This window comes from Talpa europaea (genome assembly GCF_964194135.1).
Source record: "Talpa europaea genome assembly, chromosome: 9".
NCBI classification, from domain to species: Eukaryota; Metazoa; Chordata; class Mammalia; order Eulipotyphla; family Talpidae; genus Talpa; species Talpa europaea.
In genome coordinates, this window is record NC_140076.1 from 101,290,957 (window position 1) to 101,310,947 (window position 19,991).

Here is a 19,991-nt window from a genome sequence, read left to right on the forward strand (position 1 = left end):
CTATGTTCGGAGTCCATCAGTGCTCTGGGATTCTGAGCTATTTTCTGATACGGAAAATAGACTTAGCATCTCCATTTCCAGCGGATGCATGCTGCCTCCTGTGATAATCAAGGAATGCAGTGGTCCTCCCAAGTCCACAGTACACATTTGTTGCAAAGTGCCTGCTGCGATTTTCTGGTCCTCAGCTCCAACCCTGGCTAAGCCAACACAGAGTGTTTCTTCGGTGATTGCTGTTTTAAAAAAAAAGGTAAGATAGTGCCATTCAGTTCAGCAAATGCATTATCATGTTTAACATTCAAACTAACAGTAGTACCAAAAGTACATTTAAAGAAGCCCTAAATATATTAAGTCCCCTTAGTCACTCATTATGAACTTTATTTCACCGAGGTTTTTTTTTTTTTTTCTTCAAAGATTGATTTATGCATACAAGAAGGCCAGAGGTGTGGGGGTCTGAAAGGACCCACCAGAGACAGAGTGGGGAACAGAACAGGCGGATTGACTGAAGTACACTGCTGAGAGGAGCAGCAGGCGAGACACGAGAGGTCTGCTGTGCCATGTGGGTTGCTCCTGCCTCATAGGTTGCATCCTAAACCCCTGCGCCACCAAGGAGGCCCCTAACTGAGATTTTTAAATGTTTTGCAATAGCTGGCATATAAAGTAGTACTTCCCAATTTGGCTCTTTCAAAATTCCAAAGGTTTAGCATAGTTTAAGATCTTACAATTGATAAACAATAACTTATATCCAATACTTTATGATTGCATACCATTTGTCTTCAAACAGATTCAGAATGAACAATATTTATTATTATTATAAGTTTTATTTTTTAATGGATTTCTTGAAATATGTTCACATTGACCAAGATATACCAGAAAAACCATGATGTTATGAAATATTAATACCTAAATTTGACTTTGTGCTTCAATACTAAATAAGCATATGACAAATTTAAATTTTCTCATTTTTTAAAATGGAATAATATCTTTCTTAAACAGCAATTTTAAGGGGTAAGAGCACAGAACAGATATGAACTTAGCAGACTCTAGGGCTCTTAACAGTGTTGGTAATTTTGACACTCCTTATGCTTTTAAGTTCAAAATTACCAACATTAATGAACTTTAACAATATTTACTCTGGGTCAAAACCCTTTCTGGCTTTCTTGTTTAGTTGAGAAATTTGTCCTAAGTGAACAATGTTCAAAATGGGATAAATGATAATATGAAGGGAAGCAGGCACCCCAGGAGCTCTGCACAGTTACAGATATAGGGCACCCTCGCTGACTGTCTCATGACTTTAATAAGGTGCACCGAAGACAGTCAACTAAGCAGCAGTCACTCAAGATCTCTGTGCATCTTTTCTATCAAAGGTAGATATTGAAAGGTAGTCAGCACTTAGAACATGGTAACAGGTTCATAGAAGAGTCTCTCATTAACTATTTATTGACAGTAACATTGTATTCTATGCCACATGCGGGATCTAGATACTAGGAATTCAAGGATAAATCCTTGTGTTTTTATCCTGAAACAGGCTATTCCTGGTGTCCGTGTTGAGAATAAAAAAAAGAATATATTTTTTGCAGGACAGAGGTCACCACAGATCTGGGCTAAAATAGAAGTTCTGTAATATCTACATATTAATCTATTTGCATCAAATCTGATTTATAGTTTGTAAAAAATGCTTACTTTCTATGGTATCAGTTGGACTAGAAAGCCATTGTTCTTCCAGTATAACTTTCAGCATATGAGATTTAAGTTAATAAAGGGAAAAATTGACAAGAAAAAGTAATGTGAAACACTGAATTTTACTTCAGTGGTGTTCATGTGTGTGATGATGTATCAGATACACATCTCAGTGCAGCACCAGGGGAGAATGAGAACTATTTTAGGGTCCCAAGTACCTGGTTCTTCTCCTTGTAGTCTTTGATTCTGAACAATTTCTAGAAGTTGCTGGGCTGCTTGGTTTACGCTCATATAACGAGGGGGTTCATAGATCTTCCTTCCCCTGTAAATACAAAACTAGATGCCATTGTGCCTAGCCATGAAATTATATAATACATTATTAATGCAATTACTCCCCTAGGTACACAGTCTACCTTCTGTTTGAAGCTTTCCCAAGATTCCCACTTTAAATATACACTCAAGCACAGATACAGTGATTGTTTATGTTTAGTTTCTCAAGCTTATTTCATTATTCTATTTCAACTGCTTATTGATCTTCCTGATATGTTGGGAGGAAGTAAAAGTCCAGTAACTTAAAGATAAATATCTAAACCAAAGTTACTTTCACCCAAAGTGTTATCTCAGGCAAAAAGCAGACTCAAAATAAGTGGAAATATATTCTATATCCTAGCTTACTCAAGCTCTGTAGTGCACATTTTTATTATCATGTTTAAACCACATAGTTCTCTTTGCATTTTTTCCTCTAAGAAAAAGTAAACTAATGCAATAATAACTCAGAATTTAAAAAAAAAAAGCAGTAAATATCTAGAAATCTTGGAGGGTAAGATATATATAATTCTATATGCTCAGAAGTCTACCAGGTTTGCCCAAGGATCATAATAAAAAATATAGCTTTGTAGCTTATAAAAAGTTTATGTAGATTATTTTACTCTCAACAATTTTCTAAGTCAGCTCTGTCCAACAGAAATATAATGCAAACTACAAACATGATTTTATATTTTTTAGTAGCTATATTAACAAAAGTGAAAAAGACAAAATTAATTTTAATAATATATTTTATTCCAACCAACAGATTCAATATATCCAAAAGACTGTATGTCAACATTTATTCCTATAAAAAAATTTTAAAAATTGTTTTTGTTTTAAATCTTTGAAATTTGAAATCTGGTATGTATTTTATAATCATAGCACATATTAATTCAAACAAATTTCCATTGGAAACACTTGATCTGTATTTAGATGTCATAAAATTTATAGTTGTAAAAATAGATTCATATATTGAAGTTTTTCTAAATATTCTCAAAAGTTTTCTAATAATTAAGTTGAAAAATAGTTTGAAAGTAATTAAAATTAAATTGTAAATTCAGTTCCTCAGTTGCACTGGCCATATTTCATGTGCTCGTCAGTCACATGAAGCTAGTCTATTAGATACTGCCTCTCTAAGTAAAAAAGAATTAGTCCTCTCATTACATAAAGGGGGAAAATAAGACTGAAAAATGACAACTTGCTTAAGAGCATATAACCAGAGGCAAAGGTGGAACTCAAACGTATGTCTTCTGATTCCTAGTGCATGTCACTGCACAAATACTGTGTCTATTAAGTGCCACTCACTATTTTCCCGATTATATCTATGAAATTTATTGCTATTTCTACTCTATCACACTGCTTATCATTTTAAAAGATTAAAAGCATTCATTCTGTTTTTAACTTAATAAAAGTTGATTTTCAGCAATCTTTACAACAATGGCACTTAAATAGAATTTACTGAATTGAATTCTTCACGGTTTTAAAAGAAATCTAAGTATTCTCAGAACAAGAACTTACTTGATTAGATTTTCCAAAGACTGCTCCTTTACTTTGATGTCTGTAGGAAGCAATAAATAGTTCTTTTTAATTTAATTAGCACTTTATCCAAAACCCTCTGGGTGAACTTCAGTTTCATTATCTAAATTTTGGGGGACTTCTTCACCAGTCTCCAAAATATCATTGGAGAGTTTGTGAGTCTTTCCTCACATATACATCTAGCCACTTTTTAATGGAAATACATAGAAGAATGGAAGTCTGTGTTTGTTTAAAGATCCTAAGTTAGAAAACAAGCTGAAGTCGGCCCTGAGACCATCCTGAAAGGACCTAATTTCCTCTTGGGAAAGAAGACACAGGAAAGAGTTAGATAAATGTTGGCATATACACTACCTAACAGCTAATCAAAATCTTTGTATTCATTTCTACTAGCTGGTGACTGCATAAATCCAACTGAAAAGTCTTGATATGTTTCTATTCTTGTCTATTTTTTAGGCACCAGAATATAAGCTTGAATGTATGTAACATCAACAGATGAAATTCTTAGCACATTTTGAAAGGAACTTTTGCTTTCTTTGAATGGTAAGACATGACCTAATAACTTATGAATTAACACTTTAAAGCTAAATATATTTCTAAAAGGGCTGGCACTCCCTGCACATAGAGGGCTATCACAGCAGCAGAACACACGCAGTCTGCTCTCATGAAGCCTCACAGTTCAAGCATTGCAAATATTTGACACTTTACAATTTAATCATGGATGCTCAGCTGCACTATTAGTAAAAGGTAAAAAAGCAAGATCACTACATCCTCACAGGAACTCTGTTCACAACAGAAAGAGCAACAGCTGTTTCCTGTTCTACATGCTGAAAACAAGTGGTTCAGCCAAAGTTTGTTTATAAAAAAATAAATATAGTACAACGGAGGGGTCTTTCTGATAGACTTCTACAACTCTCCTATTAAGTGATTATAAAAGCTTTTCTTACAAAGGATACAAAACAGTTTGCTTGGAAAATATAGTAGAGATTAAACTCATACATGTATTTCTAAATATGCTTAGAACCAAAGGTGAAAGCATTTTTCCGCTTTGAAATATCATTATTTAATACTTTCACTTGTCCATCATATATAGGAAAAATTATCATCAGTCACTGAAAATGTGGTCTATGTTATGATTAATAATATAAGGCAACTTAGATTTCCTTTATATGATGTATTTGCATTTTTATAAGATTTTTTTAAAAGTCAACATATTCATCTCGATCTTCTGAAATTTGTGATAGTAAGCTTTTTATTTAATATTTTCAATATTTTTATTTTAAATGATATGCACTATAGAATCTGATTTTTAAAGATGGTTAGGGAGAATTTTTACAGGCAAATGCTTTTTAATCAAACAAGATTGCATTAGCGAATTAATCTCAAATCAGACCAATCTAAATAAAACTTTTTCTTGTCTACACGCAGGGCATAATTATTTCTCTGTACCTCTACTTGCTAGAATATAAGTATCTCCTATACATCTTAGTACCAGGACCTAGCATAATGCAAAGAACCCGGTAGTTACTCAAGATGTTTACTGAGTAAATTTGCTCACATGATACTTTTACCATCTACCCCCAGCTCATCTTAAATTGTTCTTTCCTTCAGTCGCTTAGGTCCCAACTCCTTCATAAACTTTTGACTTCCCTTCAAATGTTCTTTCTTTGAAATAGCTATACAATTAATGCTAAATTTTATTGATCTCTAATTATATCATATGTCAGTCTTGTCTTTCTAAGTAAACTTTAAATTCCCTGTAGTTTCCTACCATGATATATTCACACCAATCCCTACAGAGTTGGGCCCAAGGCAAGCTTCAATAAATACATACTAATTTAAATGACTAGACTTCCAAATGGCTAAATGATGCATCTGAGGATTAGGAATCATGGTATCTTATACTTCACACCTTCTTCCTGCTTTTGTTAATGGAACAAGGACGATATATTGTTTAACCTTGTTTGTCTTTTCCCAGGAAAGCAAAGAAAGGAGGCAGCTCTTAGAAAGGGAGCTTAGGAGCCAAAACTCTGGTTTGTCCTTCCTGCCTGTCCAATTGATCTTCAATTTGCATGTACATAGCATGATAGTTAAAAAGTATACTTCAAACCCTGAAGGCAGGACCCATGTCTAATATTTTCTTAGTATTCCAAAAGAATCTTCCTCCCCATTGAGCAAAGTGAACATTCAGTAAATATCTGCTAATTGATTTTCTAATTGCAGTTCCAAAACCTTCCTAGAAGATAAATGCCACTTTCTCTCCCATACCCCCATTTTTAATGGTTCTAAGAAGCCCTTACCTAGTAAGCATAAGGTATGCATGCCATTCTGTCTGTTTTTCTTCACTTTGTCAAAGAAGCTTTCTGGTCTCCAGGTGTCTGTCCAAAAAACAATAGAAACTGTCTCTCCAAACTTATACAACTGGAAAAAATAAAAGCATTAATTAATGATGGAAAAATTCACTAATTATAATTGCATAAATAACAACTGAAAGAAAAAGTGGGAATCAGACTTGACATGGGTCAGGGATAAAATCTGTTGCAACAGAGATAATGACATTTCTCTTTGGTGCCTAGTGGCTGGTGACTTTCTGAGGCCCTTCCAGTAGTAGGCTTCTAGTATTTCTTCATTGAGTATAGGAACATATGTAACCAAGTCATGATTTAGCTTTGTGGCTTCTAAAAATACTGAAATAAGTTCCCCAAAGACTTCTGAGTAGTCACAGCAGGGTTCACAAAGTTACTATTATAATCTTCATTTCAGAGGTGAAACCAAAGCTTAGAAAGATCAACACATTTGCCCACATTCAAACAACTAATTAGTAATGATAAAGAAACACAAATTTACGCTTAGGAAGTACTCCTTGGCACCAAAAGAGCTCAGTAAAATTTACACATTGGTGGCGCAAGGGTTTAAGGTACAACCTATGAAGCTATCCACAGCCACTGCAGCAGGAGTTCGATCCCCAGCCAGGGAGCTGCCCACATGGCGCAACAGACCTCTCCTGACTCGCCCGCTGCTCCCCTTACCACTATATTTCAGTCAATCTGCCTGTTTTGTTCCCCACACACCTCTGGCCTGTACCCCCGTTCTTGTATGCATAAATAAATCTTTTTTTAAAAAAATTTACACATTGTATACTCACTCCAGCCTCTACTGTCTAACTTTAGCCCCTATTTGTTCTCTCACTATGGAGTTCAATAATGAGGGTCTTTTCCTGAACCTTTCCCATCAAATGCACCCCTCTCATCCATTCTATATGTAAGAAGCTTGCTTAGTTCAGGCTAGCTGCACAGTTCACTTAAGTGAGTCCAACTCCAAATCTCACACTGAAAAAATCTGGTCTCAAATTCTGGTTCTGCATTGTTAGCTATGTGACATTACTCTGGCTAAGTCTTTATCTCTGAAATGGGAATAGTGATAAAATACGTCCTTCCCACCCATAGGGTTGTGAGGATCAGATATGTAAAAAGTTCAAGTAAAAAATTACTGTGAACGGGCCTCCCTGGCGGGGCAAGGAGTTGAGCCAGCGCTGTGAAGCTGTCTGTGGCCTCTGAGGCATGAGTTCAATCCCCAGCCAGGGAGCCACCCACATGGTGCAGCAGACCTCTCCTGACTCACCCACTGCTCCCCTCAGCAGTGTACTTCGGTCTATCTGCCTGTTCTGTTCCCCACTCTGTCTCTGGTGAATCCTCTCACCTCCCACACCTCTGGCCTGTACCCCAGTTCTTGTAATCATAAATAAATAAATCTAAAAAAAAAAAAAAAAAAACCACTAATGCCTTATAATTAATGAAACATAATAAAATCTACTTAGACCAAAATAAGTTATTTTGGTAAATCAAATTTAAAAAATACATTTCACTATAGTATTACCTGTAAACCGCAGCAGCCTATGGCATTCATTATGGAAGCATTGTGAATAACTCGGTAAGGGATTCCCAGTTTTGCTGCTCTCAGAATAAGATCACTGTGTGTTGTAGCCCTAGAGAGGAAAAAGAGCAGGTATGATTAAAGCAACCAGCACAGATTTTTTTAAGACAGTAAAGCTTAATATTTCATGAGTTCAATTCAATCAAAAGGTCAAGCCACTGCTTTTGGCTTCAAATTCTGCTAGGTGACTGTATGGGCTGTCATCTGGGCTTTTGGCAAGAAAAGTCTAAATCTACACGTGTCCTTCCCAATGTTGAACTGCACCTGTACAATTCTTGAAGTAGCCTTGGCAGTTACAGGGAAAAAAAGAGGTGTTTTACTTGCCTTTTCATCCTGTTAATACCTGCAAAAGAAATGCATGGAATAGAAACTCAGCAACTTGACTCTTGAGCAACAATTCTCAAACATTTTTGTTTGAGGTCCCTTTAAACTCTTAAAATGACTGAAGTTCTAAATTATAGCACCTAGACCCACTCCTTGACTTCTGCTCTATTTCGAAGGTTTTATTTTTGCACTTTGAAATACAAAGCAGAATACAGAATATTTTAATAACCTGTCAATCTTTGTCTGAAATGTTAAATCCAATAGAATCCTGGTTGGACTTTACATCTATCTAGTAATCATGTGTACATATTTTTAGTCTGGTTACACATAAGTGTAATGGTTATGTGTGTATATGTGTGCATCCTCTGCTTGTTTCTTTTCCTTATTTTTAAAGATGAATCTAATGATTATAATTAGATAGATTGGGGTAGAGAGAGAATATATGTAAATATAAATATGGATACTGTGAAACGTAATCACACATTCATTTAGAACTTCCTTATTAAAGGCTTTTTTACCCTCTTGATGAAAACTCCAGGCTCTATTGGGGAAAGCTGCATTAGCATGTTTAAGAAACTACATACAAACAAGCAGGACCTGTCAACTGGTCAATGCATACCAAGTAGGAACATCAAGGGCTTTCACCCCATGAGGCAGTCAGAAACAGATTAACAAATGCCCACCAGGGAAGCCTGTTTTTAATCACATACATAAAATAAAAACTAGTATGAAAAACTCATTAATTTGATTTTGAGTAAGCTTTTTAAAAGTAATATGATTGCCAGCTGTAAAGAATGTTTTTAGCATGACCTTTGGTAGAATTTCACTACTTAACACTAAGATAAGGAAAATGAATTAGTTACTTGGTGAGTATTGTAAACAAATAAGCAGAAAAAAAAACAATACGTTTCAAATTACATCTCTCCTTACAAGTTCATTTAAGATAGCCAGATGTGGTCAGTATAGTGAAGATTTAATCACCTTGCAAAATGATTTGACTTTCTGAAACTTCCATAAATGTCATTTATTTTAAATTAAGTCCCTCAGATTTCTGCTGTGAAAGATTGTGATAAAATTGGTATTTCATCATCACCAGTACCTAGATTATACTGCTTCATGAAAAAGAAGAACGTGGTTTGAAACAAAGCCTTAAATCATTACCTGCAGCATTCTTTCCAGTGAGCAGTTCATGAAAATGTTTTATTTATGGTGATTGGAAAAGTATGTGTGTTTGAAGATGTATGGATTACTTTTTCCAGGCAAGTGGATCACTCCAAAATATCTCTCTCTCACACACGCACATGCACACGCACACGTACACAATTTTGGATAAAACCACATGCCCAGAAATAGTAACACATTTGTCTTTTTAATATGCTTGTAACTTGGCATTGCTATGAAGGCAATTTCAAAAGAGGAGATTCAAAAATGTTTTGATCAATGGAATCAATAAAAATGAAGTACATAAAGGTGGTCAGTTTGAATATATAAGATCTGATATGCTTACTTAAAATTTGATTTTATAACATTAGCTTGTAGACATAGTACCACCACATTTGATAGAGGTAAAGGTAGTGATATGGAAATTCATTAATATTTTCAGTGATTTATGGTGAAATCAATGTTCTTGTGAACTGCTGGAAGCACGTGAACTGGTACAGTTTTAAGAAAAAAGCATGAGCAAAGATGTGGAGGATGAATACTGCAAAAACTATATATTCCAACGTTGGTCAATTTCACCCTAGCATAGTCAAAAAAATAATCAAAGGAAAAAGTAGATACCATTAAAAAATTGTCATGAAAATTCACTGAGGGATTTTGAGCAGACAGTAACAGCATCAAGGTATTTTCTTTAGACCTCAGTTTTTTTAATTTACATGGAATTCTCCCTTTCATCCTGGCCCCCTACCCCTACAGTCAGGTCAACCCCACCATCTCCAACTATTAAACTCTCCCTAGACCCTGTTCAGGCACCAAATCCTCCATAAAGGCATATTCCATTAATTCCACTATGCCTTTACATTCACACAAACACTTTATGACCTCATATTATAATCAACTTTTCACCAGTATATCCAAGTTAGCCACTCCTTTCTGAAACAGTCTCTTTTGCTGGCTTCTGTGATAACACTAACTTACTAGGTTTTCCTTCATCCATGGCACTTACTAGACCATGGACCATCAATTCCTATGGATTGATCCTAGATGGTCTTCTCTTCCTCTGTTCTTCCTTAGAGAGATTCCATCCATTCCTCTGACTTTAAATACTCTTTATATACTAATGACTTCTTTTTTTAAGGTTTGTTTATTTATGCACATAAGAACTGGGGTACAGGCCAGAGGTGTGGGGGTTGAGATGATTCACCAGAGACAGAGTGGGGAACAGAACAGGCAGATTGACAGAAGTACACTGCTGAGGGGAGCAGCAGGCGAGTCAGGAGGGGTCTGCTGTGCCATGTGGGTATCCTCCGGGCCAGGGGTCAAACTTGTGCTGCAGTGGCTGCGGATAGCCTCTTAGGCTGCATCTTATCCCCTTGCACCACTGGGGAGGCCCTATACTAATGACTTCTAAAGTCATGTGTCCAGATTAAACCTCCCTCCCCCTTGAGCTCCAGTAGCAGATAATGAGTATCCCACATTACAACTCAAACTAAAAACATCCAGAACTAATTTTGCTCCCCCCATCCTTTTCCCTACTGGTTTTCATCAATTCAAGAAGTGGCACTATCATAAACTCAGTTGTACATTTTCCCTGCTATCTGAAAATATAATGTTCTAACTTAGTAAGTTACTTTTGGGGTCTGGAGACAATTTTTCCATATAAAGTAATACTAAGGGTTCCCAAAAAAATTGCCTACCCAAATTATACCACGTAGGAATGTTCTATTTTGGGATAGTAGGGCAAACCATACAAAAGCAGAATCCTGGCATATTTCTTTCCTTTACTTCATCAAAGTTGGCCACTCTTTCCTTTCAGGCTACTATGTACATGCCAGCATGCTTCCTACTAACTTTTTCCCAGTGTATCTTTTTTTCTCTTCCACCAGATCCACCTTTTGCTTCCTTACAATCCATCCACCCAAGCATTTAGAATAATCTTTAAAGAATTTTGATCAAACTGTGATGCTTAACTTTTTAAAATTCTCCAAAGGCTTACCTCGGTACTTCAAACAAAATCCTTACCCCCTCCAAGGCCTGCCACAGTTAGTCTCCTGCCTCCCTCTTTAACTCTTTCTCACATCCTCTTCTCCCTCACTCACTATGCTTCAGCAAGTGTAGTCTTTCATTTCTTTTTATTTTTTAAAGATTTATTTACGCATACAAGAACTGGGGTACAGGCCAGAGGTGCAGGGTGAGAGGTTTCACCAGAGACAGAATAGGGAGTGGAACAGGTGGATCTACTGAAATATGCTGCTGAGGGGAGCAGTGGGCGAGTCAGGAGAGGTCTAGAGGTCTGCTGCGCCATGTGGGTAGCTCCCTGGCCGCCTGGGATAGAACTCGTGCTGCAGAGGCTGTGGCTAGTTTCACAGTGTGGGTGGTGCTTAACCCCTTGTGCCACCAGGTTTTCCTTTCACGTCTTTGAAAATATTCTTGCAGCTCCCTCTGCTCAGAATGTTCTTTGCTACTGCTATTCCTCTTGTCTTTTAGATACTACTTCATTTTCACCTCTGCAGAAAGGATTTTCTTTTTTTTTTTTAATTTATTTATTTATGCATGTGAAGGGTAAATGGTTTTCAGGCTTTTCTGCCCTTCACCATCAGGATTGCCCTGCCTGATGGGGGCACCTGCATTTTGTTACATTGTTATAGTTGTATTTTTTACTTCTGTGGGCCATGACTGCAGTATTGGAATAGTCACCAAGAGAAACAGGCAGGAGAGAGAAGGGGAGAAAGCGCCACAAGGAGCCCAGAGTGAAGACTTTCCGGGGGGTTCTGGAGGCCTATTGGCCTCCAGGCACCCCCGGGGCCTCCTGCCTGCCGTGTACCTGGTTGCTGCACTATAAGTAGAAGCTCAACAAAAGCCTGAGAAAGCCACTGAGGGCTGCAGGACTCTTCTTTACCTGTCCACTTGAATTCTCAGAAAACCAGCACTGTGCCCATCCTGCCCCTACAGCATATAAGAACTGGGGTACAGGCCAGAGGTGTGGAGGGATGACAGGATTCACCAGAGACAGAGTGGGGAACAGAACAGGCAGATTGACAAATACACTGCTGAGGGGAACAGTGGGGTGAAACAGGAGAGGTCTGCTGTGCCATGTGGGTAGCTCCCCGGCTGTCCGGGGATCGAACTCATGCTGCAGAGGCTGCAGATTGCTTCATTGTGCGGCACTCAACCCCTTGCACCACCAGGGACGCCCTGCTATTGACTTCTTTCATGAAATGTTTCACATCTTTTCATTACTTTGGCTGTCCCCTTTCTGCCTAATGCAAGGTCTTACCATCATATATACCCTGGATTATTCTAGTAGCCTTTCTCCTGGTCAGAGTACAAACTTTGAAGTCTACCTATACTGTGCTCAAATTCATACCTGGATTCAAAATGAGAAAAAGGGCAGATATGAAAAATACTGTCCAACCTGCCCTTCTAACCTGTGACCTGCCACTCCTGTATTGAAGCCTGCTCACACCAACCAGTTTGCCATCCCTATAGTGCATTTTTTTAAATAAATGGATACATCTATTCTTTAGATTTGTTCTCCATTTTCTTCACAGTTTCTTTTTAATCTCCATAGTATCTTTCATAATACTTGGCATTAGTAGATATCAGAAGTAGATATCAATTGTTTCTCAAATTTACTGTGGTGATAGGCCAATATCCCTTTAACTTGTCACGGAGCAATAATTTTATATAAAATGCAGTAAAAAATTAACTATCAGAAAATGAAATAGCAGTTTTCTGCCCACCTGCGTCTAGCAGGTGCCCCTTTTTTCCTTTTCCTAATAATTCCTTTTAAAATGTAAAGAAAAAGAAAATAATACAAAACAGGAGCTCCAAATTACTGAATTCAGCAGAGCTAAATCGTTTTTAAAATTGATAGGAATGTTTCTAAATGTTTGCTCTTTATTTCTGTAGTTACCTCATCATGGACAAGTGAAAGTTTGTGCATTAGCACCGGTCTACAAACTTCATTCCGTGTCATGTTGGTTCATTGTACTTCATTTCAGCAACAGGATGCCATAAAGTCAAAGGGGATGCTGAGATTACTAGTGTAGGTAAGTGAAAGAATTAAGACACTAACAAGTCAGGAAGTTTGGTGGGTCAGAATGTGTCAGAATGTGTCCCTATAGAAATCATGGGACTTCAGCAGAAGTTGGTATAGTATTAGGAAAATCCCTTAAGATATGTTATATACGGGAGTTTTCATTACCCTAATTTTTTTTTTTTTTACTATTTTCTGGCTAGAAAAGGGAAGCTATACACTGCTAATTTGGATGAAGCCTTACTTTTTCTAAGAACAAGATCAGAGACTAAAATGGACTATTTAAGTATTTCAAAGTGTATGATTATCCAACATCATTTGCAACTAAGTGTGATAATGACACAGTCCCTGGTACCTCATACTGAAATAAATTACTTTTCGACAGACACATGCTCATGTTAACTCCATTCTTTTGAAAAACATCCTTGGTGGTGGGCTCAGAGAGATTTAATTGTCCTTATGTTCCTTAAATCTGTGACATAAATCGTGGGTCACCAGCTGGAGACAAAGAACTCTTCTGTTTGGTTTGACATTAGAGATTGATGATGCTTGACTAGACAAGTAGAAGGCCATCTTTTTAGTAATGCAGAAGAACAGAGCTCCCAATGGATATAAGAAATAGAAATCTGAGGCTTGACAAGGAAAGTGACAGCAATATTGCTAAATATTAGATGATTAAAAAAGGAGGGAAAAAAGCTTAGGCAAAAAAAAAAAGATGCTGACAATTACCTGCTAAACAAAAGGTAGGTATGACTCTTGATAAAGCAATGCATCTATTTAATAGTGACATACTAATGAAGCCATTTAATCTAAATGACCTAAAAGAACAGCAGAACCAATGATAAAAACTTTAGAGATGACACTTAATAATTTATGTAAGTGATACATAAGATGATATCCTGACCAATCAGATTTTCTTCATTAATTTCCAAGATTGTAAGTCAAATGATGAAACTTTAGATAGAGTCTAAGTGAACAGAATCTTCTTATCAGGCTCTTGCAGGTAAAGGTTTTATATGTAACAGTATAATTCTTATTGAATAAAAAAGGAAATGAATAAAATTTCAAAATATCAGCTTTGACTTACCCAAATGGATCACCAACCACAAGGAATGCAACATCACTAACATCGGCATCCTTTAAAATATTATCTGCTTCTTGTTCCACTTCCTCTCTATCAGCAAGAATCAATTTTCTTCCATAAAACTCTTCCTATAGATTTAAGTCCAAGATAAAAATGAAACAGCAGGTAAACATTTCAAAACACACACACACACACACACACACCTCACCCCTCAATCTGTCTGGAGCGGGTGCAACTCTTGGCAATCATCCAAACAGATCACTGAATTCAACTCATCAATGAGCTAGCACTCTATATCATGTTGCAATTAAACTGTGTCTTTGGGGCTATCTGAATATCCCAAGAGGAGGTAGACCTTCTAACATCTGAGGCTTTTTGCATTTTAAATTTACCTTTAATTTTGGGCCTAACAGGCCAGGCAGAACATTGTAGAATGAACAGAGAAAATAATGTATGCACGAGCTTTACTTCAGAAATGCAGAATACAGAATAAATATAATAATTATAATGCACATGGTAGTTTGGGTTTTGATACATTTTCCATAGGAAAATCTATAGGACCCAAAGGTAATTTCAATGAGAAATAATAGAAAATAAAGATAGTTGTTCATAGAACCAGCAAACATTCTTTTATAACTGCAGGAAAGACTAATTTAAAACTGTATTTCCTAGTTCCTGCTAAAAAGGCAAAGTTGCAGAGAAAAGAAAAGAATTATAAATAAATATGAAGTCTCTGTACAAACTGCTTTGGAAACTAATCCCCTGGAGATCACCTCTAAAGAAAAATGCAGGAGGCTGACTTTAGAGCAGCAGCAGGTAAGTAAGGAGTGGAAGATAGTGTGGGTTATGTGATAGAGGTTACAAGCTATTATGTGGGATCTAGAATCTTATAACTGATTTCCTGCAGAATAATTCAAATAAGTAAAAGTGCATGAATGCAAAGATAAATAATAACATTCCTTATATATTAAGAAGTTTGTTTGAATCATAAGGATTGCTATAATAATGGCAGAATATCTGGCACTTAACATTTGTCAAGCAAATGAGTGAATCACCAAATGATTAGGATAAAGGCTATAGTTCCAAATCTGGCAATTATTTCTGGAAACTTAACTAGAATCTGTTCTTGAAATATGACAAAGATCTCATCCTTTTCTCGGCATATCTTCTTGAAGATATGTTCCAAAAGTTTCCAATGACAATGATTCTATAGACAAAGTGTCCTTTTATTTTCACTTTACTATATATATTCTTAATCATTAAATATATTTTTCTTCATAAGTATGTGAACATATCTAAATGTTTCCTTCAGTTAAGGAAACAATGTATTTTTTCAGAACTTCTAACATAACTGAACTTGTAACTTTTTTTTTTTTTTTTTTGTGGGACACTTGCTGGCTGCCAGGGAATGGCTGTGGGCAGCCTCGCAGCCCAGGGCTCAACCACTGCACTACCAGGGGAGGCCCATATCTTTTTTTTTATTGATTTTTATTTATTTATGCATACAAGAACTGGGGTGTAGCCCAGGGGTCGGGGTGGGGGTGAGAGGATTCACTAGAGAGAGTGGGGAGCAAAACAGTAGGATCTACTGAAATACACTGTTGAGGGGAACAACAGGCAAGATAGGAGAGGTCTGCTGCGCCATGTGGGTCACCTCCCTGGCCAGGGATTGAACTCATTCAACAGTAAGTGGCTGGTGATAGTTGATGGCACTGAGACTTTAACCTCTATGCCACCAAAGAGGTCCAACTTGTAACAGTTCTTAAAGATCAATAAGCACATGCTAGTAGTTGAATGCTAGCAATAATCTTAGCTGATTATTTTATAAATAATATAACAGAAAGCCCTACCCTAAAAACATATATCATATCTAATTTATGATATTTATTAATTTATCACTTAATCCTAACCTAAGATAATTTCATTATCTAATTAGAAATAGGCTGTTAGTCAAAAATCTCCTTTAAAGAGAAATATACATACGAATACTCCAGTATAATCTCAAAGCTGATCCTCTTGAAATTTTTGTTTTTAAAAAAAAAGGGGGGAAGTGATAGCAAAAGCAGTAAGAGACTTACAATGCATTGTTTTTAATTTACCCACTTGTTCACTCACTCAAAAAAAATTTCTTGTGTACAGTCACCATGCAAACACTATACTTGATGTTGGAAAACAGAGGTAAATGAGATTTCATGGCTCCTGCCCTGTGGAGCATAGTGTCCAGTAAGGGAATTAACTACCACAATATATCTGCTGTAAGAATATCAAACATACTAAGGGACAGGGAAGGAAAATAATAAAAAACAAGCATGCCATTTAACAAATGATACAAATTTATGTTGTCTATTATCCAATGGCTGATCGGCCAATCTGGTTTTATATTCTCAGTCCTAATCTCCATTTATGAAAGTGATGGTAAAACTCATTCTTATTTTAAAGTCAGCAGGTTTATTCATGGGAGAAAGGTAAAAAAATAAATTAAAATTACTTTTGGATATTTCTGGGAGGATATACAAAAAATTAGTAAAGATTGCCTCCAGGAAAGAGGACTTAGATTGAAATATTTCAATGTGTGTATCTTTTAGTTCTTTTGAATTTCAAACCATTTGATGTATTAGAAAAGTAGAGGTTCAAAGTAGTATGTGACAACAAATGAGAAAATAAATTCTTTTTAAAAACCACGAACATTTAAACAAGGAACAGAGAAATGAGCTTACAAAGGGAACTGAGAAAAATGGAATCGTAGGAATAAAACTAGTTTCAAGCTAGTGTCAAAAGATGTAAAACAGATCAATTAAACCACCCTCTGGAGTTCTCAGCTACTAAATAATTATTCAACAGACAAATAGTTCAGAGGAATGGAAGCTGATCTATTAGCATCTAAGACATGAGTGGAAGTGAAGTTAACAAAAGTAAACTCTTTTTCAAAAAATTTTTGGATAAAGAGTAACAGAATAATAACTGTGGGAAAAAGACACTTTTTAAAAAGAGAAGAGTTTTCAGAATGGACAATGTATACTGAATATGGCATCAGGCTGAAGGAAGAAGGGTATTAATGTAGCTCAAACACAAAGAAGAAAGTAATGTTCCTGAGGAAAGAAGAAAAGGTTTAAGGCAGTAGCCTTAAATGGGAAGAGAACCTCGGATTAATTTTCCAGTAAAAATTATTTCGCCTCTAAAGCTTTTCCGGTATTTGCCATTTTTACAAATATTTAGGCTTCACTCTTTCTATAATGACTTTCATGCTTCAATCCCATTCCTTTTACGCAAGGTTAACGCTCTGGGCTGTCTTCTCTCTCTGACTTCCTTCATGCGTCTCCACTTCTACTCCATAGTAGAAAGCTCAGTCAGGCAAATTTAGTGATTCAGTCACTTCAAGCTTCAAGCTATTCCCATTCAGGAATTTTCCCATCCACAAAAATACATCTAAGAGGCAACAATAGGCTTTCTCACTCCTTCCTTTGCTGGCTCACTTGTTCTGACTGGAAGATAATGGCTGTTCAGAGGTGGTTTTTTTTCCCCCCCATAGGTCACTTTTTTGTTCTAATCAGACTTAGAAACTTACATAAAGGGAAAGCAGGGAGGGAGGGACCACTAGAGGGTAAGGCAGAGGAAGGGAGGCAGGAAAGAAGGAAGGCAGGAAGTGGTTAAAGAGAAAGTGGCTTTGAGATTTTATTGGACAATATAAGCATTAATTTATTTAGACCTTAATTTATTCCAAAAATGATTCATTAAGATGGCTGCTGTTGTATAGCAAGCTGCTCAAGAAAGAACACGAACTAAGGACTAATATATAGGTCATAGATAGTAGAGACCAAAAGAATTTTGTGAGACAGCAGGATCCAGGATTGACTACTTTGCTTGAATCCTAATCCTATCTTCTCTGTAGTTTCCTGATTTTGTGAAGCTGTTATCTTTCTCTAAGAATACAGAGATACAATACAATACAATTCTCTAAGAATGCAGAGTGGTGAACTGCAATTCGAGCAGACTTGGCTCATATTTTGGCTCTATCACTCACTCCCTATATGACCTTGGGGAAGTTTCATTGTGCCTGTAAAATGTGAACTACAATTACAGAGCAATAATCATGTCGTATATGGGAAGCATTTAAAATAGTACATAGTAAGTACTGTGTAAATACTAATACCTATCATTGTGGAGGAACGGATATTCTAACACCCTAACAAGGTATACACGGTTTACTTGTAGGTTAAGTTGGGCCCAGCCCCAGATGTTGCCTAACGATTTTTTTTTAAGATCTATTTATTTATTTATTTATTTATTTATTTATGCAAGAGCCCGGGTACAGGCCAGATGTGCAGGAGGGTGAGAGAATTCACCAGAGCGGGGAACAGAACAGGCAGACTGACGAAATACACTGCTGAGGGGAGCAGCGGCGCGGCAGGAGAGGTCTGCAGCGCCATGTGGGACCCTCGCAGGCCAGCCGGGATCAAACTGGCGCTGCAGAGGCTGTGGACAGCTTCACAGCGCGGCGCTCAAGGGAGGCCCTGTCTAACGATGTTTTTGGAAAAATAAAAAAAGTTTAAAAAATTATAGTAACTAAAATTAAAATTTAGCTGGTACTTAAAATTTTAAGCACTTTCAAATAAGTCATCTTAACATTAGACACAACTTTCATTTCAATGCATGGCAAATTCAAGAAGCAGTCCTTAATTCTTTCTTTAAGATTTTATTATTTTTTTTAATGTGACTTCTTTAAGATTTTAAAGTAATTAAGAGACCTTCAGAATTCTCTGGGCTGTGAATCTAAGAGGGCAAACCTTAAATCCTCTAGATCACCTCTGGGTTTGGAAGACTTCATATATGAATTTTAAAATCCACTCCCTCTCCCTATATCCTTCAGTCTTTTCATTTAACTTATGTTTTATGGGGATTTGACAAAGAACTTGAACTTGACCCTCCTTCCAAAATGTACTGAACCTTCAATGAGTCTGCTAAATGTATCATACACTAACAATCTTAAGGTTATTAAGTCCCAGGTTCACTTGACATATACAAGTGTATGAGTGTAAGCTTTACTGGGAGATGTTTATTCAAAGATAAGACCTCTCTCGATATGATGCAGACAGAAAGGAGATTATCATTCCCTATGGAAATACTTCAAAGGGAGAAGGTTCCAGCTTGGTTTCTGAATACATAACTAACTCATTAAGGCTGTGTCAGAAGCTCATTAGCACTCAACTCAGAAAGGATTTCTTGGCTATCTCATGAAATAAGGGATTTTGATAACTATCCCCAGGAGCGTAAAATAACTTTCCTATTTACCAGAAAAGCCACAAAATTAGACTTGTAAAGTAAGACAAAGCACTTTCATTTTCCCAGTCACTTGGCACACGATTTCCATCCTTGCACCCCTCAGATCCTTAATGAGCAGGGGGTGTGATTTAAAGGACTTGAACAGGCAAGATCGGAAAATTCGGTTCAACTTAGTGTAACAAAAACCGGCTGTTAGATAGCTCTCTGTTCTGGAAGCCGGAGAACCTTAAGCACCTACCAGGACTTCCTTCCCTACAGTGAGTATTGAGGTATAGGCTTCCAGATACACTCGATCGCAGCGTCTTACAACTTCCAGACCCTTGACAGTGATGTCCTTGGCATCTCCCAGGCCCAAGCCGATCAGGTAAAGCATTTCAAAATCCGGGGGGAAGGGAGACTGCAAGATGAAGTGGAAAACAAGAGCATGTGTCAGCTACACCCGGAACACCTACAATGGAGGGATGATCACGAAAACAAAAAACCTAAGGAGCACGAGGAGGGGCAACCTGTCGGAGGCGTGAGGTTGGGGGACCTCATTTCATGCTTCTGGAGTAAGAGTCAGAACAAGTGTTTCCACACACCCCCACCCCGCCTGCTCCTGGTTACACGAACCTAGCTGCAGTGGACGACCCGCTGAGGGAATCGTAACAGGGA

The 19,991-nt window shown here is 37.0% G+C and overlaps 1 protein-coding gene across 1 annotated transcript; it reads right to left on the minus strand.

The window, feature by feature from the left end:
- On the minus strand, positions 1–19,710 carry DPH5 (diphthamide biosynthesis 5; the record flags this gene model as incomplete). Its single annotated transcript, XM_084242440.1, has 7 exons — positions 1–230; positions 1,896–1,999; positions 3,502–3,541; positions 5,817–5,937; positions 7,393–7,501; positions 14,061–14,185; positions 19,576–19,710. 7 exons carry the CDS (start codon positions 19,708–19,710, stop codon positions 1–3), a joined length of 864 nt encoding a protein of 287 aa, XP_084098566.1.
- Between the last annotated feature and the right edge of the window lie 281 nt (positions 19,711–19,991).